Source organism: Euwallacea similis, chromosome 11, assembly GCF_039881205.1.
Source record: "Euwallacea similis isolate ESF13 chromosome 11, ESF131.1, whole genome shotgun sequence".
Classification (NCBI taxonomy): Eukaryota; Metazoa; Arthropoda; class Insecta; order Coleoptera; family Curculionidae; genus Euwallacea; species Euwallacea similis.
This window is the reverse complement of record NC_089619.1, coordinates 2,323,891-2,346,013: the sequence shown is the minus strand read 5'-3', so window position 1 is coordinate 2,346,013 and position 22,123 is coordinate 2,323,891. Positions and strand designations below refer to the sequence as shown.

The window sequence follows — 22,123 nt, the reverse complement described above, 5'->3', positions numbered from 1 at the left end:
CTGTATAGGGACAGTATTTATAGGGAAAATGAATAACATTGGATAATGACAATACTGCAGTTCCCTCTTTTTTTTTTTATTAAAAGTGGATTTTTAGAGGATTTATTGAACGATACAATTAGTTATTTTTTGGGAATTTCGATGGAAAATAAAGTTGACACTTTTCAGAAAAAGTTTATCCGCAGGAACACTCACGCTCATTAGCCCCAAAATCATTAGCTCTATGCTCCGCATACATATAAAACCAATAATAATTTGCGACATATGGCAACATATGCCATTACCAAAGTTCGGCATATGGGGAAAATGTTCGAGAACAATTAAAACTGCGATATTTGCCCGAAGCGGACTCAACATAAATGGAACGCACGGACAAATCCGACAAGGTACTATTTAAAACTTTTTTCGTTGATTTTCATTAGAGATGCAAAAGCATTTTATAGACAAAAAGCGTGGGGTTTTATATTGAGCTTATTGGCTGTCGCCATAAGTGAATGGCGGGGAAGAAGGCGTTATTACCCAGTCTAATCTAAAAAGGCACGGCATAATCTCCATTAAAAGTGAGGCAGTTTCATGCCTCTCTACACCGAAAAATCCATTAGGGAAACTGGGTTTCATGGAACGGTATTTTAGAGGAACGTCGGCATATCTGAAATCGACAAAAACTTCATCAAAGCCAGTCCCTAGAGATATCGCTTTCTATATTGAATCAAGCTCATTCAACCTTAAGGGAGTTATTAGATTTTTAAACATGGTTTAGGAAATCAAGTCATATATTGCAACGATCGTTGTCATTTCGCTAATTTATATGACGAGAGGAAAGTAATATGCCAGCCAGTTGTTTGTTGATGCTTTTCAACAAAGAGACAATCCCGGAAACAATTCTTTGACGAATTGTGTTCCCTATGTCTACAGTCTTTTGTGAAAGAGAGCAAACTTTCATTCCAAACGACCAACAGTTGGATCCAAGCCCTCAGGCAATAGCAAATTCCATCGGACAAATTTTCGTACAAATCAACGATGACTTTTGTACATTTCTCCGATCTTGTTCTAGCTGACATTTAGTTGCGTAAAAACCATGTAGAAATTGATTTATCGAAAGTTTAGCAAACATCTCCTAGTCAATAATGATAAATACTACTTCCGAATACAACCCTGACCTAATAAAAAGGCAACCAGCACCAAATTGCCCCAGGAACAGAGCAATAAGATTAAAACCAATTGTACCGGAATCTTTCGAGATGTCGGAACCGAACGGCACTCTACATCGTCTTTTGGACGAGTTTCACTGTAATTGGCACTCGATCTTATTAGCTTTGCGCAGAATAAAATCGATGAAAAGCTAAATAATAGGAACAGTTTTGCTCGCCCGGGTTTAAACCTGACAGTTGATTTAATAAACGTCTGAAAACACTGGAATTTACAGAACTCGTTAAAAGAAGCCAGAGGTTCATGCAATCCTGGATATTTCCAGGGAGTTCCAGAATATCTTATACGTATAATTAGGTAGGTGTAATGACCATGTTGCCAGTTTCAAGGATAGATGGACGAAAATAAGGTAATTGATTAACTGGAACAATCTTCTGCTGTTACATAAAAATGGAGTAGTTTTTGTGTCCTAATGTTATTTAATTAAGTAGTCCATTTCATTTGAACTGAGTAAAGCGGAAGAATAAATAAATGGTTTGCCAACGCCGGACAATTCTCTTGGCAACACTTGCTGCAGCTGTAACGTCGGTTAACTAACTAGGACTAAAAGCAGAACCAATAAAAGTTCGCCCATCCCAGATGCCCCAACTTACTTATTTTTCTCATGGTAGCAAAAGTTTCTGTCCTCTTCCTTTTGTTCTAAATTTTGTGCTAAAAACTCATACCGTTATACCTCCATTAAATGGTTTTATCATTCAACTTTTGTTCTTCCTGTTGTTATATCCGGGGAGTTCGTAATTTTTATTTTTAACTTCCTTACACGGTGTCGCGATTTTTTGTATTTTTAATATTTCATATTAAAAATTCTTTAAATAGCTCTAAAAGCAGATCGTTTATCGTTTTAAATACCTACGATGCTCCTGCGCCTTTCAAAGGTTCCATTTATATTAAACTGGTAAACAAGCCGGGACTCTGCGGCTTTAATTATAGCATTCATTATTAAGGATATAAGAATGTTCTATAGAGCATTTAGCTTGGAATTTTCACGCTTAGAATCTGTATTACTGCAATTTGAATATTTTCAGGTAGATACGAAAGATAATGTCATTATCGATTTAATTATATTCTTTCATCCTCTGTAGCGCGGCGTTTCTCTTCAGATGTTCGAAATCACATTTACCTTAAAAAAATCGTATAGATAAATTTCAAATGTTTGAATTGATTGAAATTCTTGTTCACGAACATAAAACAAACCCTCAATGAAAAAAGGGAAACAATCTTAAGACACTCAAGCTACTCCTACACCGAGACCCACATCCCTGATGGCCCTAAAATGAAGCCTTTAGATCCTTATAAATACAAAAGTTTATTCCTAAATCTGCGCAAGATCAGATAACTCCATTTAAGCCCGTTCAAATCCTCGTCCGCTTAAAAATTGTCAACCTATCTTAAAGGCGGAAGCGCAAAAAGTTAGTTAAGAGAATTATGGGATTGGATTCTGTTAAAAGTTTTATTTTGTGCATTAAACTTACCCTCTTTTGTCCAATTCTATTATCGAGACATTTTACTAAATTAAATGGTTTTCGTTTTGATTAAATTTAAAATACAGAAAAGTCTTAACATTCTTGGTATGATCTTAATTCCGTGGCAATTGTAATTTCGCAAGTTATTGATCACATTACCTCATTCATGGCTTACCATTTACTGGGGCATAACAAACACCTTATCGCCCTAAATTTAAATTAACATTAATTAGGTGGGCAGTTAATGGTGACCTGCTACATGCAAAGACATGCAGTTTAGTATGCATTTCCCCTGATAGCTGGCGCGGGATATACGGGATTTACCAATTCGCCCTGTAGGTGTTTGTAAATTTGCATATTAAAATGGGGATATTCTCTCCCCACTGCTTGCCCAGAGTGCAAATATGGGGTATTGTATATGCGTTTAAATTAATGATTCCCAAAAAAACTGAGTAAACGAAGCATAGTAGACATAAATCTTCGTTTTAGACCAACATATTCGTATCCACTGCAAAATGTTGATTTATAAGAAATACGCTTCAGATATAAGCTGAACCAGCAGCATCCTTAAGTAGGAATGCAACAAGTTCATTTGCATTTTGAGGCATTAAGGGGATATCGGTCGGATAAGTTAGGGTTAGAAACGGACATAAATAGTGCCTACTGAAAGTGAATAGTAATTTGGAGGGCTTGTTTTCTGGTGGATTGTTATGTAAGGGGATAGCCTTAACTTTCCGACAAGCCAGATTTAAGTTTCCCCTGAACTGAAAGGTGGTTATTTAATTTACGTTCTGGGTTTTACTACGACGACATATTGTCATTTGTTCTGATTAAAAGGGTGGTCAGGAATTAGCGAAATGAACTTGTCAATCGTGTGTCATCATGAGTATATTAAGTCTCAGTTAGCAAGTGAAAAGTAAAATAAATGATAGGTAAAATGAGAAGAATAAAAGGTTTTTTTAAAGCGGACTATCGGAGCTTCATCTAGTTTAGTTAGTGTCAGTTTTCCTTTTTTCAACTATTATTTTGTTAACATTTATATAATACGTTGGAGGTGTTTCACATGAGCCATAGTGTGGCATACATTTTAAAACTGTAACGAAATGTTACTCGAGAAGCTCAGTAATCTTAACTAATATTTTTTCCAAGGAAATGCCCTTTCGATAGTGATTTTTATCTTAGAAGCATGAACTTGGGAAATGATCATTTGGACCAAATAGTAACAAAAAACAAAATTAGCCATTTTTTCCCTATGCAATTAGTTGTGAAATGCATAGATTTGTATAACGATAAAGTAATATCTCACCGGTTACACGAAACAGTATTTCTTAAAGGGTTTTATACATTATTTCTTTCGAATTTTACTGGATGATAAAGAAATCGTATAAATTTGAAAGTATTCAACAGACATCCGGATGCAAGCAACACATGCACGAACGTCGCTATTGTGATTCCAGTGCTCAATAACGCTAGACTTTTATGTAACAATAACTTCTAACTGATCGTACGTAATATAATGGACTATTTTAGATTAGTGAAATATCGCTTCTTTCCTTAACCAGGATCTTTGCGGAGTGATTTCTTATTTCTTTCTGGACATTACGATCAGGTGTAACATTTCCGCATGTATGTAGTTTGCTATTATTTGAGCTCTCTTGCTGCCAGTCTTAGTGTATCCTTACGATATGTTTAGTACAGTTTGTCAGTTTGTATGACATATAAGACAATCAGCGGTCATTTCTGTTTAGCTCCCCTTCCCCTCTTAAAAAGCAAAATGCTTTAAACTAGTCAAACTTGCAGTGTATAGAAAATTGACGACTATCGAATATTATATGACTCAACCGCAACCTGGTCACCGCTTCAGTTACGTTCATTCATGCTCGCGGATGCTCAGCTGCAAAAATCTCAGCTGCACTTCGTTTGACGCGACAACGTCGCATTCAGCTCCTTTCTGCAGCTGCTGGCAATCCGGCTATGGCCCAGTACACGGAGCGCCGGTCTCGGGCCGCCTTCGGTGCCGAATTAATCCGACGTCCCCCTTTTTGGGTCGATTGAGGTGCCCCCCAAAGGTGGATTTCGAAAATTTACGATGGTGTTAATAAATAGGACTTGAGGACAAGTAATTTTCCGCGTCGCGTTCGCAGCTGAGTGCAAGGTGCACCCCCTTCCCCTGGGCATTTAATCTGACAAAATCCAATTTTACCACCTGTTATTTGCCAGGATTCGGGAATGTTAGGAGATATAAATGATAGGTTGTTACGGAGGGTTGGAGGTATCTGATAAAAGTGCATTGGCCAATTTGTTCCGTACGGTTTTTGATGAATTGCTGTTGTCAGAGATATTGCACAGGATGTGGGTGCACTTTTTCGTATAGAAATTGCCTCATAAATTGCTGTAAGCCAGGTTGTTTTATTTTAATTTGTACATGTTTTTTGGGACTTGCAGATTATGCATCTAGGTCCAACTTTAAATTGGCTAGGGAATTGATTGATTAAAGTAGACAGTAGATTGGCTATTTATTCTTATCGGTGTTTCTTACTTTTCTACTTCCACACCTTCATGCAAATTGACGCTTTTTTTTTTATATGACAAATAATATTTTCTGAATTAAGTGATTTTTTCTGCTCCCTTTCCTGTATACTGACATACATTTTATATTTTGTATTTTATGATATTTTTTGTTTCCTTCTGAGAATTTAGAATCTGTATGTTTTGAGGCCCATTGTTTCCTATGTTTGCTATATATTCTGCTTTGGTTTATTTTTACAATCGGATTCCAGAGGATTTTTTCAGATTTTTTAGTTCACTTAAGTTTTGAGAATATTTTGAGGAAATTCAAAAATTTTAACTTGAATTAGCAGTTTCTTGTCGATTCTTTTCATTTTTGTCAATATTTTTAAAACTTTGAATACTGGTAGTGTGGGCACTATTTGTTTAGCTTAGACTAGCTAATATTTACACACAAATTTTCAGAAATTTACCGAATTTAAAATATACAGTGTGTTGAATTGTGGCGTCATCTAGCCAAATTCTAATCAAAATTTTTCAATTGGAACTACTATTGGTTTAGCTCAGCTTTGAAGCTTCAATTCCAATTTTTGAAATTAATTACAGTGTTTTGAATCAATATTTAAATAAAAATTTTCAGATATTTTAGAAAATTCGATTCGCAATTCGTTAGGTTTTTCATTCATTTTGGTAAACTGTATATAAAAACTGGCCGCTGGGTGGTATTGCTGTTATTTGCTTAACTTAAGTTTGAAGCTTTTGATGACGTTGTTTGTTAATCAACTGTGTGATATACATTCAATATTTACAGACAAATTTTGAAATTCATCAATCACAAACAATGTAGTTTGATGGATTTTCTCCGCTGTTTGCATAATTTCTGTAACAATGTCCATGATTTTTTTAGATGTTCTAGTGGCTTAAATTCGCGGTCTCTTGGATCTTTACATGTTTTTAGAGAAATATTTAAATAAAATCTGACCATTCAAGTCGTATTGCGGTCATTTACTGGGATTATATCATAATTATTGGCGTTTCTGCAAATCAACTATTGTGATATTCCGTCAATATTTATAAATACATTTTGAGTAATTCACAGAAGTTCGATTACGTAATTTATTGAATTTTCCCTGTTTATTTCATTTAAACATATATGAAAATTAGTTATTAGAGTTGCCGGTCAAAGTTGCTGATATTGAAATTCGAAATTTCTTTGATTTTGTCTTCTACTTGCATTGGCTGCAGTAATTTAGTCAAATCACCAAAATTTCTGTCATTGACCTTTCCACAGTGCTAAGGTTTAAATATTGATCCCATAAACGCTATTTCCTTCGATGGGGCTTATAAGGCCAATCAATCATTAGTTGGCGTCAATTCAGATTACACGCCGAACTGAACATTGAAAATGTTTAGTAAATTCAGGGTGTCAAGGGAAAATATACTAATCTTCTGGTAATTACCAACATTTGTAGATATTTTTGGGCTGAAATTTCTGATTAATTTATAAATTGGTTAAGAATATTGGAATCTGATGTGAATATTTGTTAATTACATTTTGATTGGCTCTAAAATCTGAAAAATTAATGTCTAAAATACTTATAAACATTTATCATATTTTTATTGTATTAAATCCGAACCCCAATAATCGATCGGCACACTTTATCTATGTGGTACAGGCCAAGCTTCATTTAAGACCTATAGATTTATGGTTTCAAGAAGATTATTTTCATCTCTGGGATTACTGAAGTATAATTTATTAAATTGGCTTGATTTTGAATATTTGTGGCCATTTCGTTAATAGTCCGTTTGGTGAATAAAAATGCCAGTCCCCTAAAATGTTTTGTAAAGTTTGACATATTTGCCCATTTTCATGAGCTTTTCAAATATTTGAATACATATTTACAGCTTTTATTGGGGAAAAAAATCTATAATATTCTATAATACGATGTCTGCGACTTGACAGGAAATGGGCACTTCGCCTCCCGTGGCTTGTTTATTTTGACTTCAAATCTTATCAGAAATCCGTGTAAATTCCGTATTGATTCAGTCGGTGATTTACATTTGTTCTGCATATTTTCCAGAGTTAGAAAGTATAAAATTCGCTTATTGATTTCGCGTTTTTGTTAAGTTCTCCATTATTGAGCAAATGGATCTTCCAATGACCAATGATATTTCATAGTTTTTCTCCGAAGAAATGTCTAAGTAAACTTATCATTCCGATTTGAAAAATAAGCCAAATCCGAGGAGAATTGTCTGAGTTAAAAATTTGGGTCACTTTTGTCTGCTGCATCGCAATGCAGCGGTCACATCCAGATCCATAAAGCGGCTTTATTAAAACAATCTGATCTTAAAGCGAAACTTATTTTTTTACTGTGGCAAATCCTGTCTGAAAACGTGATTTCCATCAGCACGTCTTCACACATTTCCTGTGACAAGGCCCCAAAAAAAAACACCACTTGAAGTTTAATGTTTTATAAAGAGACAGCAGTAGGGACATGGAGGCACGTAGAGTTTTATTAATGGATAGAGCTACCCGAATTGTGTTTTGGATAATTTTTCCATTAGATACTAAAACTAGGCACATTTGCAGTACTTGTGTATTAATGGAACTACTTTCCAACTGTCGGAATGATAAGCGGGTTTGTGTTTATTTCGTTTGTATTTAAGGGTGTAAATTTACGAATTTCGTTTTTACAGAAAATTCTAACAATGAGGTAAGTTCCACTTTTAAACTTTTTAAGTATGAAAGAACAGTTACTGACACCTGCACCTTTGAAAGTTTTCTTGTGTTCCACAGCTAATTTATCTTGCCAACTCTCATTTACCCTAGAGGAGAGTTTCCGCCGTTTTTAGATCCAAACATCGTGTTATCATTGTTTGAGTTGTCTATAACGCTAAAATATATTTAGATCCTCGCAATTTTGTTTTATAAGATATTGCCTGCACTGCTGCGTTGTCTTGAGGTCAGATAACCAATCAAAACATTTTTGCTCCTGTTCTATTCGACATAGAAATATCTTCTTACATAGCTAAAATCATAAAACTGCAACCGTTAAAGTATATCCTAAAGGTAAAAATCAACCGACCTAGCCTAAAACTAAGGCTCTATGTAATAAATCCTTCGAGGTTTCCAACAAACGCGCGATAAGCTTATCATCGACCTATATTTTAAGGGCATGTTTGCAATACTTTCCCCTGAAATTACGAAATAATATTTCTTTGTTTTATTGACGTCTTTTTGTTTAATTTACCGACTCTTCAAATAAACAGCAATCGAGGCCAAAAATGAGAAAAACCCTAACTAAAGGAAACACCTAACAACTCAATTTTAGTCATATTAAATGAGCGGAAGATGTCCATCCTCAAACGCACCGTGTCACTGTAGCATCCAAATATGCAGGGTCTGTTCACACTGCTCCCGATGTATAGAATGTTCGGTTCGCTGCTCGGAGTGTTCGCCTCACCCCGAGTGTTCGCGTCAGTATTCGCGAACTCGGTCAGCATCGCCCGTGCCGAGTACGTCACGCGCATGTCAGCCCATTTCGCCCAGCTCGGTGCGGTATGTTCCCATTTCACCCGGTACCCCGCGGGCCATGCCACTGAGTCCAGCTACATCGTTGCTGAGATGGAGTTCGTCAAAAGACCTCTGGATCGGCGAAGAGACCAGGAGGAACATGCCTCCTCATGTTTATAAGTACTACTGGAATCACACGATGTGCTATAGGAGGCAGAGTCTCACTAAGGTATTTTATACGCTCTGGGACCGTAATGATTGTAGCTACTACGGTACATTATATAATTAATAAGTACTGAAGCTTAGGAAATTTCGATAGTCCCTTGAAGGTTCCAAACGTGTTGCCCCCTTGCTAAACTTTATGTCATATCTGTATATGTGTGCGTCGTTGTTTATATTCTGTTGTAAATGTATCTTTGATTATATGTCCAAGAAATAATTTTTCCACGGTAGTCGGACGTCTCATGTTCGATATCAATCACGATGTCATTTTCTTCTTCTTTTTAAAAAGTGTTAGTATGTAAATCGATTACTTTTATTCATGCGTATTTTTCTTTTTCAGGTAAGATTCTTCAACGATTCTAACACTAATGAGATGTGCACAGGTAAGTCTAGTTTAGTCATTAACAAAACTGAATAAAGAAGACATGGTATTGAGGCTTTTGAAGTAAAAGTTGAGCACTGTTCTCATGTTTTACCATCCTGTTTGCCTTATTAAGTTCAAAGTTTCCCATGGTTCTCGTTGGAATAGTTATTAAGGGAACTTACTAAATTTCCTCTTTATCCAGACTTGAGAAAAGTTAAAATTTCACCGCACTATTATCTTCCTCGCTGTTCCTTCTATACATATTTAAACAGATTCTGTATTTACCATAGTTTTGTACTTTAATCACAGTTTCAATATACACCCATAAAAGTCCGCAGGACACTTAGAGAAAGTCTGGGATCTTACCCCCCCAGGCTGCAGTTGAAGGCACATTAAACCTGTGGTAAACTTGAGCCGAACAGTGTTGGAAATGGAGGTGTAATTGGATAGAAAGTGTCACCTCGACGCACACACATTGCACTTCTGAAGATATCCAATTAAAGTTACTAGAGTTCAAGTGGCTGATGTCTTGTAACTCACTTTGACCCACTTTCGACGATTCTACAATATAAAGTTTCAAATCTTAGACGTGTCGACTATAATGGCCCTTTGTGAACTTATCTAAAGGACGATGTTCATAGGGCAGAACGCCAACTCGTACAATAAAAATCAGGTTTTCGAATAAGGCAACCATGAACCTACACGAATTAGCCCTCACATTTATTTCGGCTATATATTTTTTGGTCCTTTGAGGTTAAATTAAGGATCAGCCTTCTAGCCGAAATGGTATAATTGGCTGGAATTTTGCCGCATAAAAGTGACCAGAAACAAGTTAATTAAGGAATTTTGCGAGGTATGGGATTTATTGTTCTTGTTTTGAGGAAAATGATAAACACGTTTTTAAATGATTAATCTGAGTAGGGATTTTGGTGAAAATCGCCAAATGACCTGTCAAGTGTTAATAAGCGAACAATATAACAGGCATCTACGTAGTTTATTACTTCTATTTTTCACATAAACTTCATTGCAACTAAAAACGCTAATTTGAACCATTTGAGCAATTTAATTGAGTTTCGCATTTTGTAGTTTTTGAATAAAATCTTCTTTTAGGCAGTTCCAGTATATACAATAAATACAATAAAATACATTGATTTTCATATATATTTTGTTGTTCCTGTTTAAAATTTTTAATAACAGTTTCGGTGCACTCAAATACGACGTTTTCTACAACTACTCTACAAATATTCGATATTTTAACGTAATTGAAGCCAGTTTTGAGCGACTTTGAAGTGCGCTCTCTTTTTATTGTATCTGAACAAAATCTTCGTTTCTAGTATTTTTGGTACACATAAAGGAAATATTCGAAATTTTAGTTTATTTCAATTTGAGCAATTTAGTTCAATTACGCATGGATTTTATGGTTCTCTAAGCGGCATTTTGCAGAAAACCCGAATGTTGATTTTCATTATATTGGAACTGTGAATTCGAATTGATGTTTCTAAACTCTCCTTAAATAACACATTAATCCGAAGTTTTCTAAGCTCTTGGGATTTGGACACTACCAAATCTTTCCACGAATTTTCAAAAAATTCTAAAAAAATATATGATTATCATACCCTGTTTATATCTAAGAAATGCTTTTGTGGACTTACGGTCACATGAATTCACCACTCCCGGAAGTTTGGCATAGGAATTTCAGGGCATCCTTTATTTCGTAAAATTTTCATAGAAAATTTCTATCTAGGTATCGCTTTTCGAGAGTTAATTGTATTACCCATACAATTGTCATTTACGGACTATAATGCCGGCCCTTAAAATTAATTAACAATTCCCATCCTTTCATGGCAAATAGGTCCATAGGGTTCACATAGTCCTCTCCATAACTGTGTCAAAAACTGACAACTCTCGCCTATCTCAAACTGTTCACTTTAATTAATAGTGGACTTGTTTCGGTACCCTACTTGATATTAATTAACGCTTTGTACCCTTTAAAACGCAGTATATTAAGTTATTATTCTCCAATTTCATCGATAATTTCGTGTATTTCGAAGGGTGAATAATCCAAACGCCCCTAATAGGGTCCCTAACAGGAACGTTTGGAGTCGTCCCTAATAGGGACCTTTGGACGTTAAGTCCCCCCTTGGCCCTTAATACTCTAAACTTTTGGACTCGGAGAAGCCACCGCCGTATTTTAAACAGCTCTGGGAATTTATGGCTTACAATTTAAAGTAACAGTATTAATGTCGACCTATTTTATATCCATTGATTGGGGAAATAGGCCAGAAGGTTGAAAAAATATTGTCTCAAGCTGCCGCAGTAAAGGCTAATTGAAATTCGGTGAGTCTAAATTCATGCAAGTTGCAGATGCACCGGATCGTGGGGAAATTTTTATAGAAAATTAATGTGGAATATGAGCCCGAGTTCCGCCCTACTTCCGTTAATATATTCTTCGATGGGGATAAAATATTCCGGTCATGTTTCAATATTTTTGGAACATAAATTTGCACAAGGATGCTCACGGAGCTGTTCCTGAATGCTCAATGTTGTTTTCGTCATATGTATCCGAAAGAAAACTTTTTGACTTGAAGGAAGTAATGATTTGATTGATATTTAATTTATCTCTCAATTCATAATTTTCTATGAAATATTTCTTTCATGTGTTATGTGTTGAAAACTTAATTGTATTATGGCGACGATAAGATCGTTCGTGGTCTTGAATAAATGCGCTCTAATTGTTTTCCATTTTTTCGTCTCTTTCCCGAATGTTCGCATAATATCTTAGATCCCTATTCAAATTGGACGATCTTTTTGGCTTTGTAATTTTGACCGTGACAAATACAGCTTGTTAAATATGTTTGTTCGTTCCCTTAAATTTATTGTAGTAATAACGAAAAAACGCCACTCTGTTAGGGCTTTTAAGTACAGTTCTTACCCAGTACGTCGGGTTTCCTTGGAATTTATTGAGATTTCGCTCGAAATTTAAATCCAGTTTCGGTTTGTTTTAGCCTTCAGATAATTATTCTGCTCCGATTACAAAGCTATTCACTTTTTGCGAAAACACTAAGAAAATTGTTAAAAGGTCTGAATGTGATTTGCAGAAAGCTTGACTTCGTTTCAGTTTCGTTAAATAATGTTTGTTTTACATACAGTATGACCCATTTGTTTTGGGGTCAGTCTGTAAAAAGTTTATTAATTGTGCGATTTAGCCCGGATTTTTTTTAAATTATAGAGCTTGAAGAACTACACATTTTCAGCAAAATTGGCCTGGTTGATATAAAATCCAAGGCCTACTTAATTGCTAAATTAAATATATTAGAAGTCTGGATAATTAAAAATTATACAAATTATACTATTAACAAGTTCATTGATTTGTTTAATTAGGTACATCATTCATCGGCTGTATTTTTTAAGTTCTTTTTGACTTTATTAAGCTTCTAGACGCTATTGCAATATTATTATGGTTTTACATATCGGTTTGATTAATATTCCTATAGAATATCCCGAGGTATATCTCAAACCATAATATTATCGTCGCTTTTGGGTAATCAATGTTGGAGCAATCGCATTATTAAATATACAATTTTATCATTTCTGCAAGCGCTTGTGTGAATTTAATTTTTCAGCTACTCTCAGTGATGTTTTCTAGCCTGCATATGTCTGTCAAATGCACATATGTATCTCCTGTTCTGTTCTTCCTGCTCACATAAATAACAAGCTATTTATCCCTTTCGCCTGGGACCATTTATGAACGAAAATGACGAATTACGCAGCTTGGTATGATATTCTGTCAGAATTCCATTATTCTATACTGTTGGCGTTCTTTGAAGTAAATTGGAGGTGATTTAGTGGCTTAATACGAGGGTCGCCACTGTATTGAGTAAATGACCCGCAGATTGACCCAATTTAATTTGCTCTGACATGGTGCCGAAGCCGTCGCAATCAATTTCGCACCAGCGGCTAAATTTTAATACCATATCAGATATGGATACTTTTATTGCCTGCAAAGTGATATTTGATTTTGCAATTCCAAGGCATTGCCACGTGTTTTGACCTGAATTTCCCTAAACCACACACTCTCAGATGCGACGTGCCGAATGGTTGTGCGAGCAAACACACAGTCCCATTGTGACAATCTGCATAACTCGGATGAAATTTGCTTTACTGGCACCGCAGCGGGGAGGCTATAGAATAGAAATATTCCGTTACTATACACATAAATTTCGAAAGCGAATTTTCTAGCATAAACATCTCATAGCGTTAAACCCGTAACGCATCCGGAGAGACAAATGTGGACAATTCTGTTTTTCGGGAATGTGAGTAAGCAATTTGGTAATTATGACCGAATGTCTTTTCAGCAAGAATACGAATAGCCCTCAAAAATGTATAATGCAATTTGCCTTTCATTTCAATTCAATATTCCCAAAATTAGGTTTTCTTTTTCGCATGCAAATGAGCATTGAAATTTCTAATGGTTCTCTTTATCGAATTTAAGTGCCCCCACAGACATTTTGTTCCATTTGGAGAAACTGAATGTGGAAATACGCAAACAGTTTGGAATTGTTTGCGTAATTCCTCATGCCATATGTATATTGTAACACAATAGGAATGTAAACTGGAATATATTTACAGTGAATGCATTGCATAATATAAGAAGATTGTTTGCGGTTTGTTTGTCTCTCATCTCATTCATAGTTCTAAAACTCAAAGAGTTTAGTACTTTTTATCGTTAATACCAACTTTTCGTATTTCTTCTCCTATCATTTATAATCCCTGGTCAATGTTTAACACCCTGGCCATATATTGAAAGCAATTAATCTTTAGTATATCACTTCTTTTCATTTTCCCGAGAAATCCATTTCTCAGGGTACACATTTACGGGTGTTAGCCAATCAATTTGCGTTTTTGTGGGCCAGTTTTGTTTCTTTTCACAACTTATTGCACCAAACTCAAGAAGAATTAAGCCGAACACTTTTTACCTAATTGATTCAACTCGTTAAAGCGTTGGCAGCATTTCCTAAAAGCATTCGGCTTTTCGAGTCAGTTGGGAGCTTAGCAGTGGAGAAATTTCCTCGGTAATTTGCGGTGTGAAGTATTTTCTGAAAGGTTAAACATGTATGTTTTATTTTTCTGCTTTAAAAGGTGTTACTTAGACAAGTGAAGTATGAATTGCATCGAGCTTGATAAGATACACAGTTGGAAACGGCAAAGAAGGGTGCGACCGAAGGATACCTAAGTAGCTAAACATATTAATGGAGGCAGCCAAAAAGCAAAACATTAGATTGCAGGAAATAAGAAGTCTAAACAAGAAAAGGACTTCCTTTACACAGCAACAAACTACAGGGTCTAATCCAATTACTGCCTTGAAGGCCTTAATTTCGGTGTCGGTGAAGAAAGAACGTATTGCCAGGAATTAAATTGAGGTTCAATGAACTTTTATTAGACTTTTATTAAGATTAAATACAATTAACGTTAGATTATTCCAAAGAAAATTCATGGGACCTGCAGGTGTCGCTAAATTGCGCCTAAATTAGGTGAAAATTGTCGTCTTCATTGAACAACCGTTCGAGGAGATTCGGCGAAATTTACAAGATATTTATGGATTTTGAAAAGAGTTTGCAAAACAGTCACGCAAGAAAAAACGATAAAAAAATAAAAACGATCATGGTGATGGAATAATTCTTCAAAAGAGAGACCCTCAACCCTCGCATAGGAAAGAAGAAAGCAGCTAAGGAAAACTGTTATGTAGAAAATGGAAGCAGTTTCAATATTTATTGCATATCCGTTATAATATGGAAATCAAATATCTTCATCGGCATATATTCGCATACGAGTACATCCCTTTATGACGTCGGCAAGGGAACGGTTCAAAGAATGTAATATTCTTATGCGGAAAACTATTTAAGCTGTTTCATCCTTTATCTTATAATAAAAATTTCTACGTATTGACGTTCATTTCGACATATTTCTTTAAGCGGTATTCGTATCTTCGAAGGGCATAAGGCAATAAGGCGATAGCGGCCATATTTTATTCGCTTTTATAGCTACAAACGGCTTTTCTCGAATGCATATTTTAGAACGCAAATTTCCCAGTTTTTCCTGTATGTATGTTTCGGAAATGCCCCCAACAGCTGATCCTGATAAGAAAGTTTTTTAAACGTTCTCAATACACTTTAGCAGCTCATTTAAATTTCCTTATTGAGTGACCCACTTGTGAAGCTTTGAGCGCACTAAAGGTCTTAAGTTCCAAAAGTCCTAGTTCCTACTGCAGTAGGGAGCATACAAAGTTAAGGGAATGCGACGATGTTAAGCCCTTTTATTAAATCCTGCAACTATCGAGTTTCGATTGCTGTGTTTCATCAATTTCCCAAAATCTGGCAATATTCGAATGGCGTTGACAATAAGCTTATGCAATTTTACGATTACATATTTTACGTCACGTGGTCCGCACTTTTCCGATGGTGCAGTCGGTCCCTGCTGCGCTTACTAATAAAAAGGGTTATTTACGAGGACCGCTAGACGCAGAGAAATGAACGAGGGTAGAAGTAATTTTCTATAAATAATATATTTTTCCTCGTCCTTGGGGTTATTATGATGTTTTGGAACTTTAATAAAAAGGAGTCGTAGAAGTTCTTAATTGGTTATAATAACCCGCGAAAGTAGTAATTGCTGTTTAGTTTTTAGCCAAGTCATATTCAATAAGAAAAATATGGCTTGATTAGTGCATAAGAGTTTTATTGAACAAAAGACAGGTAAGCTTACCGATAATAATTTCTCTCAAAATTAAAAAAGTTCTCTAGAATCTCTAATTTCAGCTTCAGTTGTCCCTTGCAAGTGTTGACACAATACTAATTTATTAAATTGGTCTAAAGATTTCAATTTGAAAAAAACCACATTGTAGAATTTTCCCATAAAGAGATCTTCACCAGTTACCAGATTTTTGGTTAGTGCTTTTCGACAAGAATTTGCAAATTGATAAATAGGTGACCAAGACAGACCTACAAATGACCCATTAAGTTCATTACACCTACCCTAACCATAAGTTGAATTCTGACCCTTATTTAATTCAGATTTAATTGAGAGGGTTTCAGTTTCTATTAGGAGAGGTAACAGTTCACTAACTCTCTAAAGCGAGTTATGAGGAAAAGTGTAGGGATATAGAGAGATCAACTAAAAAAATTATAATTTCTGTTAGTTTTGCTTCAACACTCTATTATCTCGCCTCTTCTCTTCTTCTTCGTTATACCATCGATATTTCCCATACGAATACTCCTTTAAACATAAATACGCATGGCGATATCAAATTGGAGAGAAATACGACGCATTGCCCTTTGATATGGATATGGGGTTTATAAAATCCACGGGGGATTTGCAAATCCACTTTTTACGAGTTTTTGAGGGAAAATACGGATCGGAGACGTACTTACTTTTCCCTTTTATACACCTATACACACCCACGGTTGCGGATTCTTCTATGGATTTGTCCGAGCATTATCCGTGGAAAAATACTTCCTGCAAAGAAGCCATAATTTAATGATAAAACTTTAGGTTTATTGGTTATCTCTATTGTATGAGTCACCTGGTGTTTTTATTACAAAATATTACATCAAAAGTCACCAATAATACTTAGAGCGCCAAGCATTATTCCATTTTATATCCAGGTATTTCAGGGTTTTCTTTAATAGCGCGATATTTCACGTTTATCCAGAATATTATTTTCGGGATTAATTCAAGTAGGCGAAACTGTAATCGGTATTAGAAGTGAAATACGAAACTTTCTCAGTCGCATATCGAACGGAGTTAGTGCAGTTTCGATAAATCCAGAAAAAAAGAAACAGAAAACCTGAGTTTTATTAAAACTAATCGAGAATCTGGCAGATTCAGGTCAGACTAAACTTCTGTTCCAGGCAAAATCACTAATGCAAATGTGTTTTTAAACTATACCGCTGTTGTGAAAAATACTTCTTTCTACGAAATATTCAAATTGAGAACTAGTCTAATTAGCTATTTTCTCACAAGGATGCTGAGAGATTGGTCAGCAAATAAAGTGACGTCAGATGTGACACACTGTGTTGACAAACTGCTTTTTGTAATTTTATACTCTACCTAGTTTTTTTCCGTTTCTGCTAGGTTCTTGAATGTTTCTGATATTTAATCTCTATATTGAGATTTCAAAGATAATGCACGCTAATACGAATATAACTACAACTCTTTTTCTTTTTGAGGTGTCTTGCCCTCCAATAGCACCTACCACCGAAACTTTAACGTGGTTCAATTTGAGCCCTCTATATGGATATCTGCATAACTATGAGAGCCAGAAAAATGGTTAAATGGGAAAAGTTAAAGTAAATTTAACGGTCAGTTCTATGTGATTTTCAAAACAACTTTAAATTTTATACATGGAAGCCCAATTTGGGCCACACTATATAAGATTGTTCACAATATTAGATCAACATTTTATGATCCTTCTCTTCTATTTCTCTCTCATCCCGATTTCCTTTTGGGATAATTTTATGCGGGCGTGTCACTGTAAATCATCTTTATGCTCATTTTGGCTTGTATATATCAGTTCTGCCACATTTTAGTATGTATGGAATACAAACTGCTTTTTAGTAGAGTGGCAGGTTGTTGTATTTTATATACATATATATATATATATATATATATATATATATATATATATATATATATATATATATATATATATATATATATATATATATATATATATATATATATATATATATATATATATATAACCTTTGGATGAATTTTCGAAAGCACCAAACTCACCAAACTGACTAAAAACCTAAAATGAAGTATGGAAGCAGAATGAAAGAAGATTTTCAAAGGTGGGAAACTCAGCTAAATGTTGATCCAAAGTTTTAAATAATGTTTTATGCGGCTATTGTCTTTCCGGATATAACTCAAAATACATTTGAGCTGTTTTCGTACTGTTCCTATCAAATTTGTAATAAAATCTTAACATATCTCGTTTCTCTTCATTTCTGAAGCTCATTTTCATTGAAAATCTGCGCGCGCTCTAATCTCGTTTGAGGAGTTCTGTCATATAGTGCGAACAAAAGAAAGTCTTTCGATGGAGTCAAGGCCAACTATGTAATATTTCTTTTTACTTAAATATTTCGACTTTTAAAAAAGTTAATTATAAGAAGTTTTATATCAATGAAATCAGAATGAAACGCACTATTTTTCTGTCGAAAATCCAATATGGCTCCCATAAGAAAAAATAAAGTTGATAATGGTAGCCGAAAGACGAAACGTTGGATGGCAAATCTGAATATGTCATCGTGTAGCTGAGAAAAAGTGGCAATGAAAATGTGCTTACGGATTTAATCTTCCTTGTCAAATAAAACTAAAAAAAAAATAAAAATGGATTCTCCAATTTTTAGTTTTTCTCAGATATCTTCGGAAGTACTCAGAAAATTAAAATTTTGAAAGTGGTATTTGATCAAGCGCTAGATTACGCAACTTTGCCCCCATTTAAACTTCTTTGTATCTTCTATAGTTTCCGAGATTCCAATGGTGAGGGTCGAAATTGAAATACCCTGTATATATTAAAAAATTATTCCTATCTCTCCAATATTTTTCGATAATTCGGTATATTATTTTTATTTAATCAGTATTTTTGTTAATAATTTTCACTGAAATCGCAAGGAATATTTGAACGTTGTCAGGACCGTTTTTCAAATGTGCAGTTAGAGAACAACAACTGTCAGTTTATAACTATAATAACTGGCAGATGAAACATTTTTCAAATCAAAATTAAGTCTTATTCAACAGTTGATATAAGGGCAGCTAGACAAAATACTTTGGGAATTAACACAAATGCTTTTACTGCTCACGCGGTTTTTAGTGGAATATTGAAAAACTGGCCTTTAGCTCCGCAATTTCTTAATTCCTCGATAACCAATTACACTCCAATATAACGCTGCTTATGAATCAGTATTTCCTAATCAGTTTTTCCATTAGAGAACTTCATTAAGCTTAAAACTACCAAAGCTTCATTTAAACCATTACCTATTTAGTTAATTTTAGTGTAGTAAAAAGCACTCTGAAGTAAATGAGGCAAGTCCATACTCCTTTAAAGGATCAAAGCTGCCCTTCGCAAATTGACAAATGATTTCGGTCCTGCAATTAACCATCTAGTAAACTTACCAAATAGCAGATCTGCTAGTCTCCAAATACTGTATAATTCGATGATCCTGTGAGCATTAACTCTAAAGCCCCGTAGCAGAAATTCTGCTAGGTGCTAGAATTACGGGACGTCACAGGTTTATTAAATGACCCTTTAACCGCAAACTAAATAGATTAGGCTGTATCTACCCTGCAGCACCGAATCATATCCATTTCGCGTAATGCCACCATTCTTTCGGGGGCAAACGTGGTTCTGGCATTTGGGCATAAATTGCCTACACATTTAAATTTCTGCTGCGGTGTAGCAGCTTTTATTTAAATTTCATTGGGGGTGAAAAACTACAGGAATTTTCCGAATTATGTGGAGTGCTTTGAAAGTGATTTGAGGAAATGATAGTTGAAGGTTTCTTTTGCTCTTCCGATGGCACAGCTTGCGCAAATGAGACAACATAACAGTTTGAATAAATTTAAAATTTGTTTTAACGCGTTCCAGGGTGAGGAAAAAGTAGGCTTTCAGAGTGTTTAAATTGTCGGAAGCTCACGAGCCTATGCAACTCGAAAAAATTGCTTTCCTTAATGCCGAATTGTAAATCTCGTTTAATGGCTGGCGCTGATCCGCGCAAATCCATTTAAAAGTTAAAAAATTTCTCCCTGGAGGTGCAAGTCGAAAATTTACTTATTTACGATGAGAACTCCATTAATAAATATATATTCGACATTTGCTAAAATCAACTAAATTTAAAACTCCAAAATTTTACAATAAAATACTTTTTTCTTAATCAGCCTCATCAATCATGAAAGTTTTTGACTGTCGAAAAAACTTCTCCAAGTGTTTAGCTTACTTTTTTTAAATATACGCTTCATTTAGCTAATTTCTTGGCTTAATCGAAGTTATCCGCCCGTTAAAATAGTGCAGCTAAATAACTCTAGACAATGCCCGTTTTCAAGTTTTTGGGGCCAATTGTGTTAAGTATAAGTTCAGTTCTTTGTTGAACGTTTATTTGCTTTCGTGGCTTTATCGTAGTAATGGACTTTGGCACGTTTCTGCAAAGTTTTTCGCCTTGCGGTGAAATTTGAAATTTTGACTAAAAGATGTGCATTTTTAAATCACACTGGCCCCAAAGTTCTTAAATTTAAATAAAGTATATACTCGGGCCTAATTTTTCTCATAAATTCCTGCGTCGTAAGTCAAGAACTTAAAAATTGGAGTTATTTATGGGAGGCGATTCGTCCTAGAATAGTCGTAGAAAATCTGAACTTGTTTAATAAATCATGCACGTAAAGTAGACAGAGATATATGTATTCATATACAGTTTGTAAAGAGCAAGTCAGATTGGACTGAAATGAGATGAAAATGTGAAATTTGAAGATCGAACTATGTTGCTATATTGCGACAAAGTTAATGTTTGATTTGTTGATTTTAAATTCATTAATTTGACGTTCTCGTATACAAGGTGGCCGTTTTTGAAGTTTAAGCACGGACATCTCGGTTTTTGGAAGAGGTAGTAGTAGGAGGAGATAGGTTACATTTGGGGAAAGGTGTGTAATTTTCAGCACAACAAAACGTGATTTTGAAATTTAGGAAATTTTGACTAGTTCTGAAACTATCCGAGAAAATCGCTCTTTTTAAAAATCTGTTTTTTCTTCATTAGCTGAAAATGATTAACACTTTATCATAGCATTTTTTTCACTCTACGACATGACGCTGTCAGGTTTCAAATTTGATCCAGTCTTTCTAATAAATCACTACTTAAGAAACTGTAAAAATAATTAGTAATAACGACACGCTGGATGATTCACATTGAAGACAAAGCGTTTCTTATAATTTGAATTGCAAATATCTCAAAAAAGAGACCCTTGGAAGCTCTTACTTTTGATATATATACCAGGTCTATCGGTATGAAGTGAGCGCTATTTTGTGAAAATAAAACATCAATTTTAACAAGGAAAGAAAAATAAAATTTATTCAAAATATTGACCATTGTTTTCTACACATTTTGACCACCTTTCTGGCAATTTATGGATACCACACCAATAGAAATGTGCCTCTTTGGCATCAAACCAATTAGACACCCAATTTTCTACTTTTTCGTAGGAATAGAAGTGCTGCTCAGCCAATGCATGTCCCATCGATGAAAACAAATGGTAGTCCGAAGGAGCCAAGTCTGGTGAATACGTCGGATGAGGTAGCAACTCCCAGCCAAGTGTTTTGATGGTATCCTGAACCGGTGTTGCTTTATGTGAAGGTGCGTTGTCATGGAGCAAAATTACCTTCCCGTGTCTTCTGGCCCATTCTGATCGTTTTTCGATCAACGCATTGTTTAAATGAATCAATTGTTGTCGGTAGCGAACAGTATTAACGGTTTCACCAGGTTTTAAAAGCTCGTGGTGCACCACACCTTTCTGATCCCACCAAACACACAGCATTGCCTTCTTGCCGAATCGATCAGGTTTTGCAGTTGATGTTGATGGTTGTCCCGGATCAACCCATGATTTTTTCCGTTTAAGATTTTGAAAATAAATCCATTTTTCATCTCCAGTAACAATTCGATGCAAAACTGATTTTCTTTCGTGCCTTTGAAGCAAAATTTCACTGGTGTTTTTTCGGTTCTCCATCTGTCTTTCATTCAATTCATGCGGCACCCATTTTCCACATTTATGGATCTTTCCCATAGCTTTTAAACGATCAAA

The 22,123-nt window shown here is 35.1% G+C and overlaps 1 protein-coding gene across 6 annotated transcripts in view; it reads left to right on the top strand.

Annotated features, from left to right (window-relative positions):
* The window catches only part of CASK (peripheral plasma membrane protein CASK), a 127,561-nt gene that overhangs the window by 18,400 nt on the left and 87,038 nt on the right, over nucleotides 1–22,123 (top strand). Inside the window, exon 1 of one of the 6 annotated variants that reach the window (XM_066394944.1) lies at nucleotides 8,454–8,923. The exons of the other annotated variants lie outside the window; for them this stretch is intronic. Within the exon in view, the coding sequence (XP_066251041.1) occupies nucleotides 8,522–8,923 (402 nt within the window). The 5' untranslated portion in view covers nucleotides 8,454–8,521. Of the gene's footprint in view, nucleotides 1–8,453; nucleotides 8,924–22,123 lie in introns of those variants that run through there. 6 annotated transcript variants of the gene reach the window in all.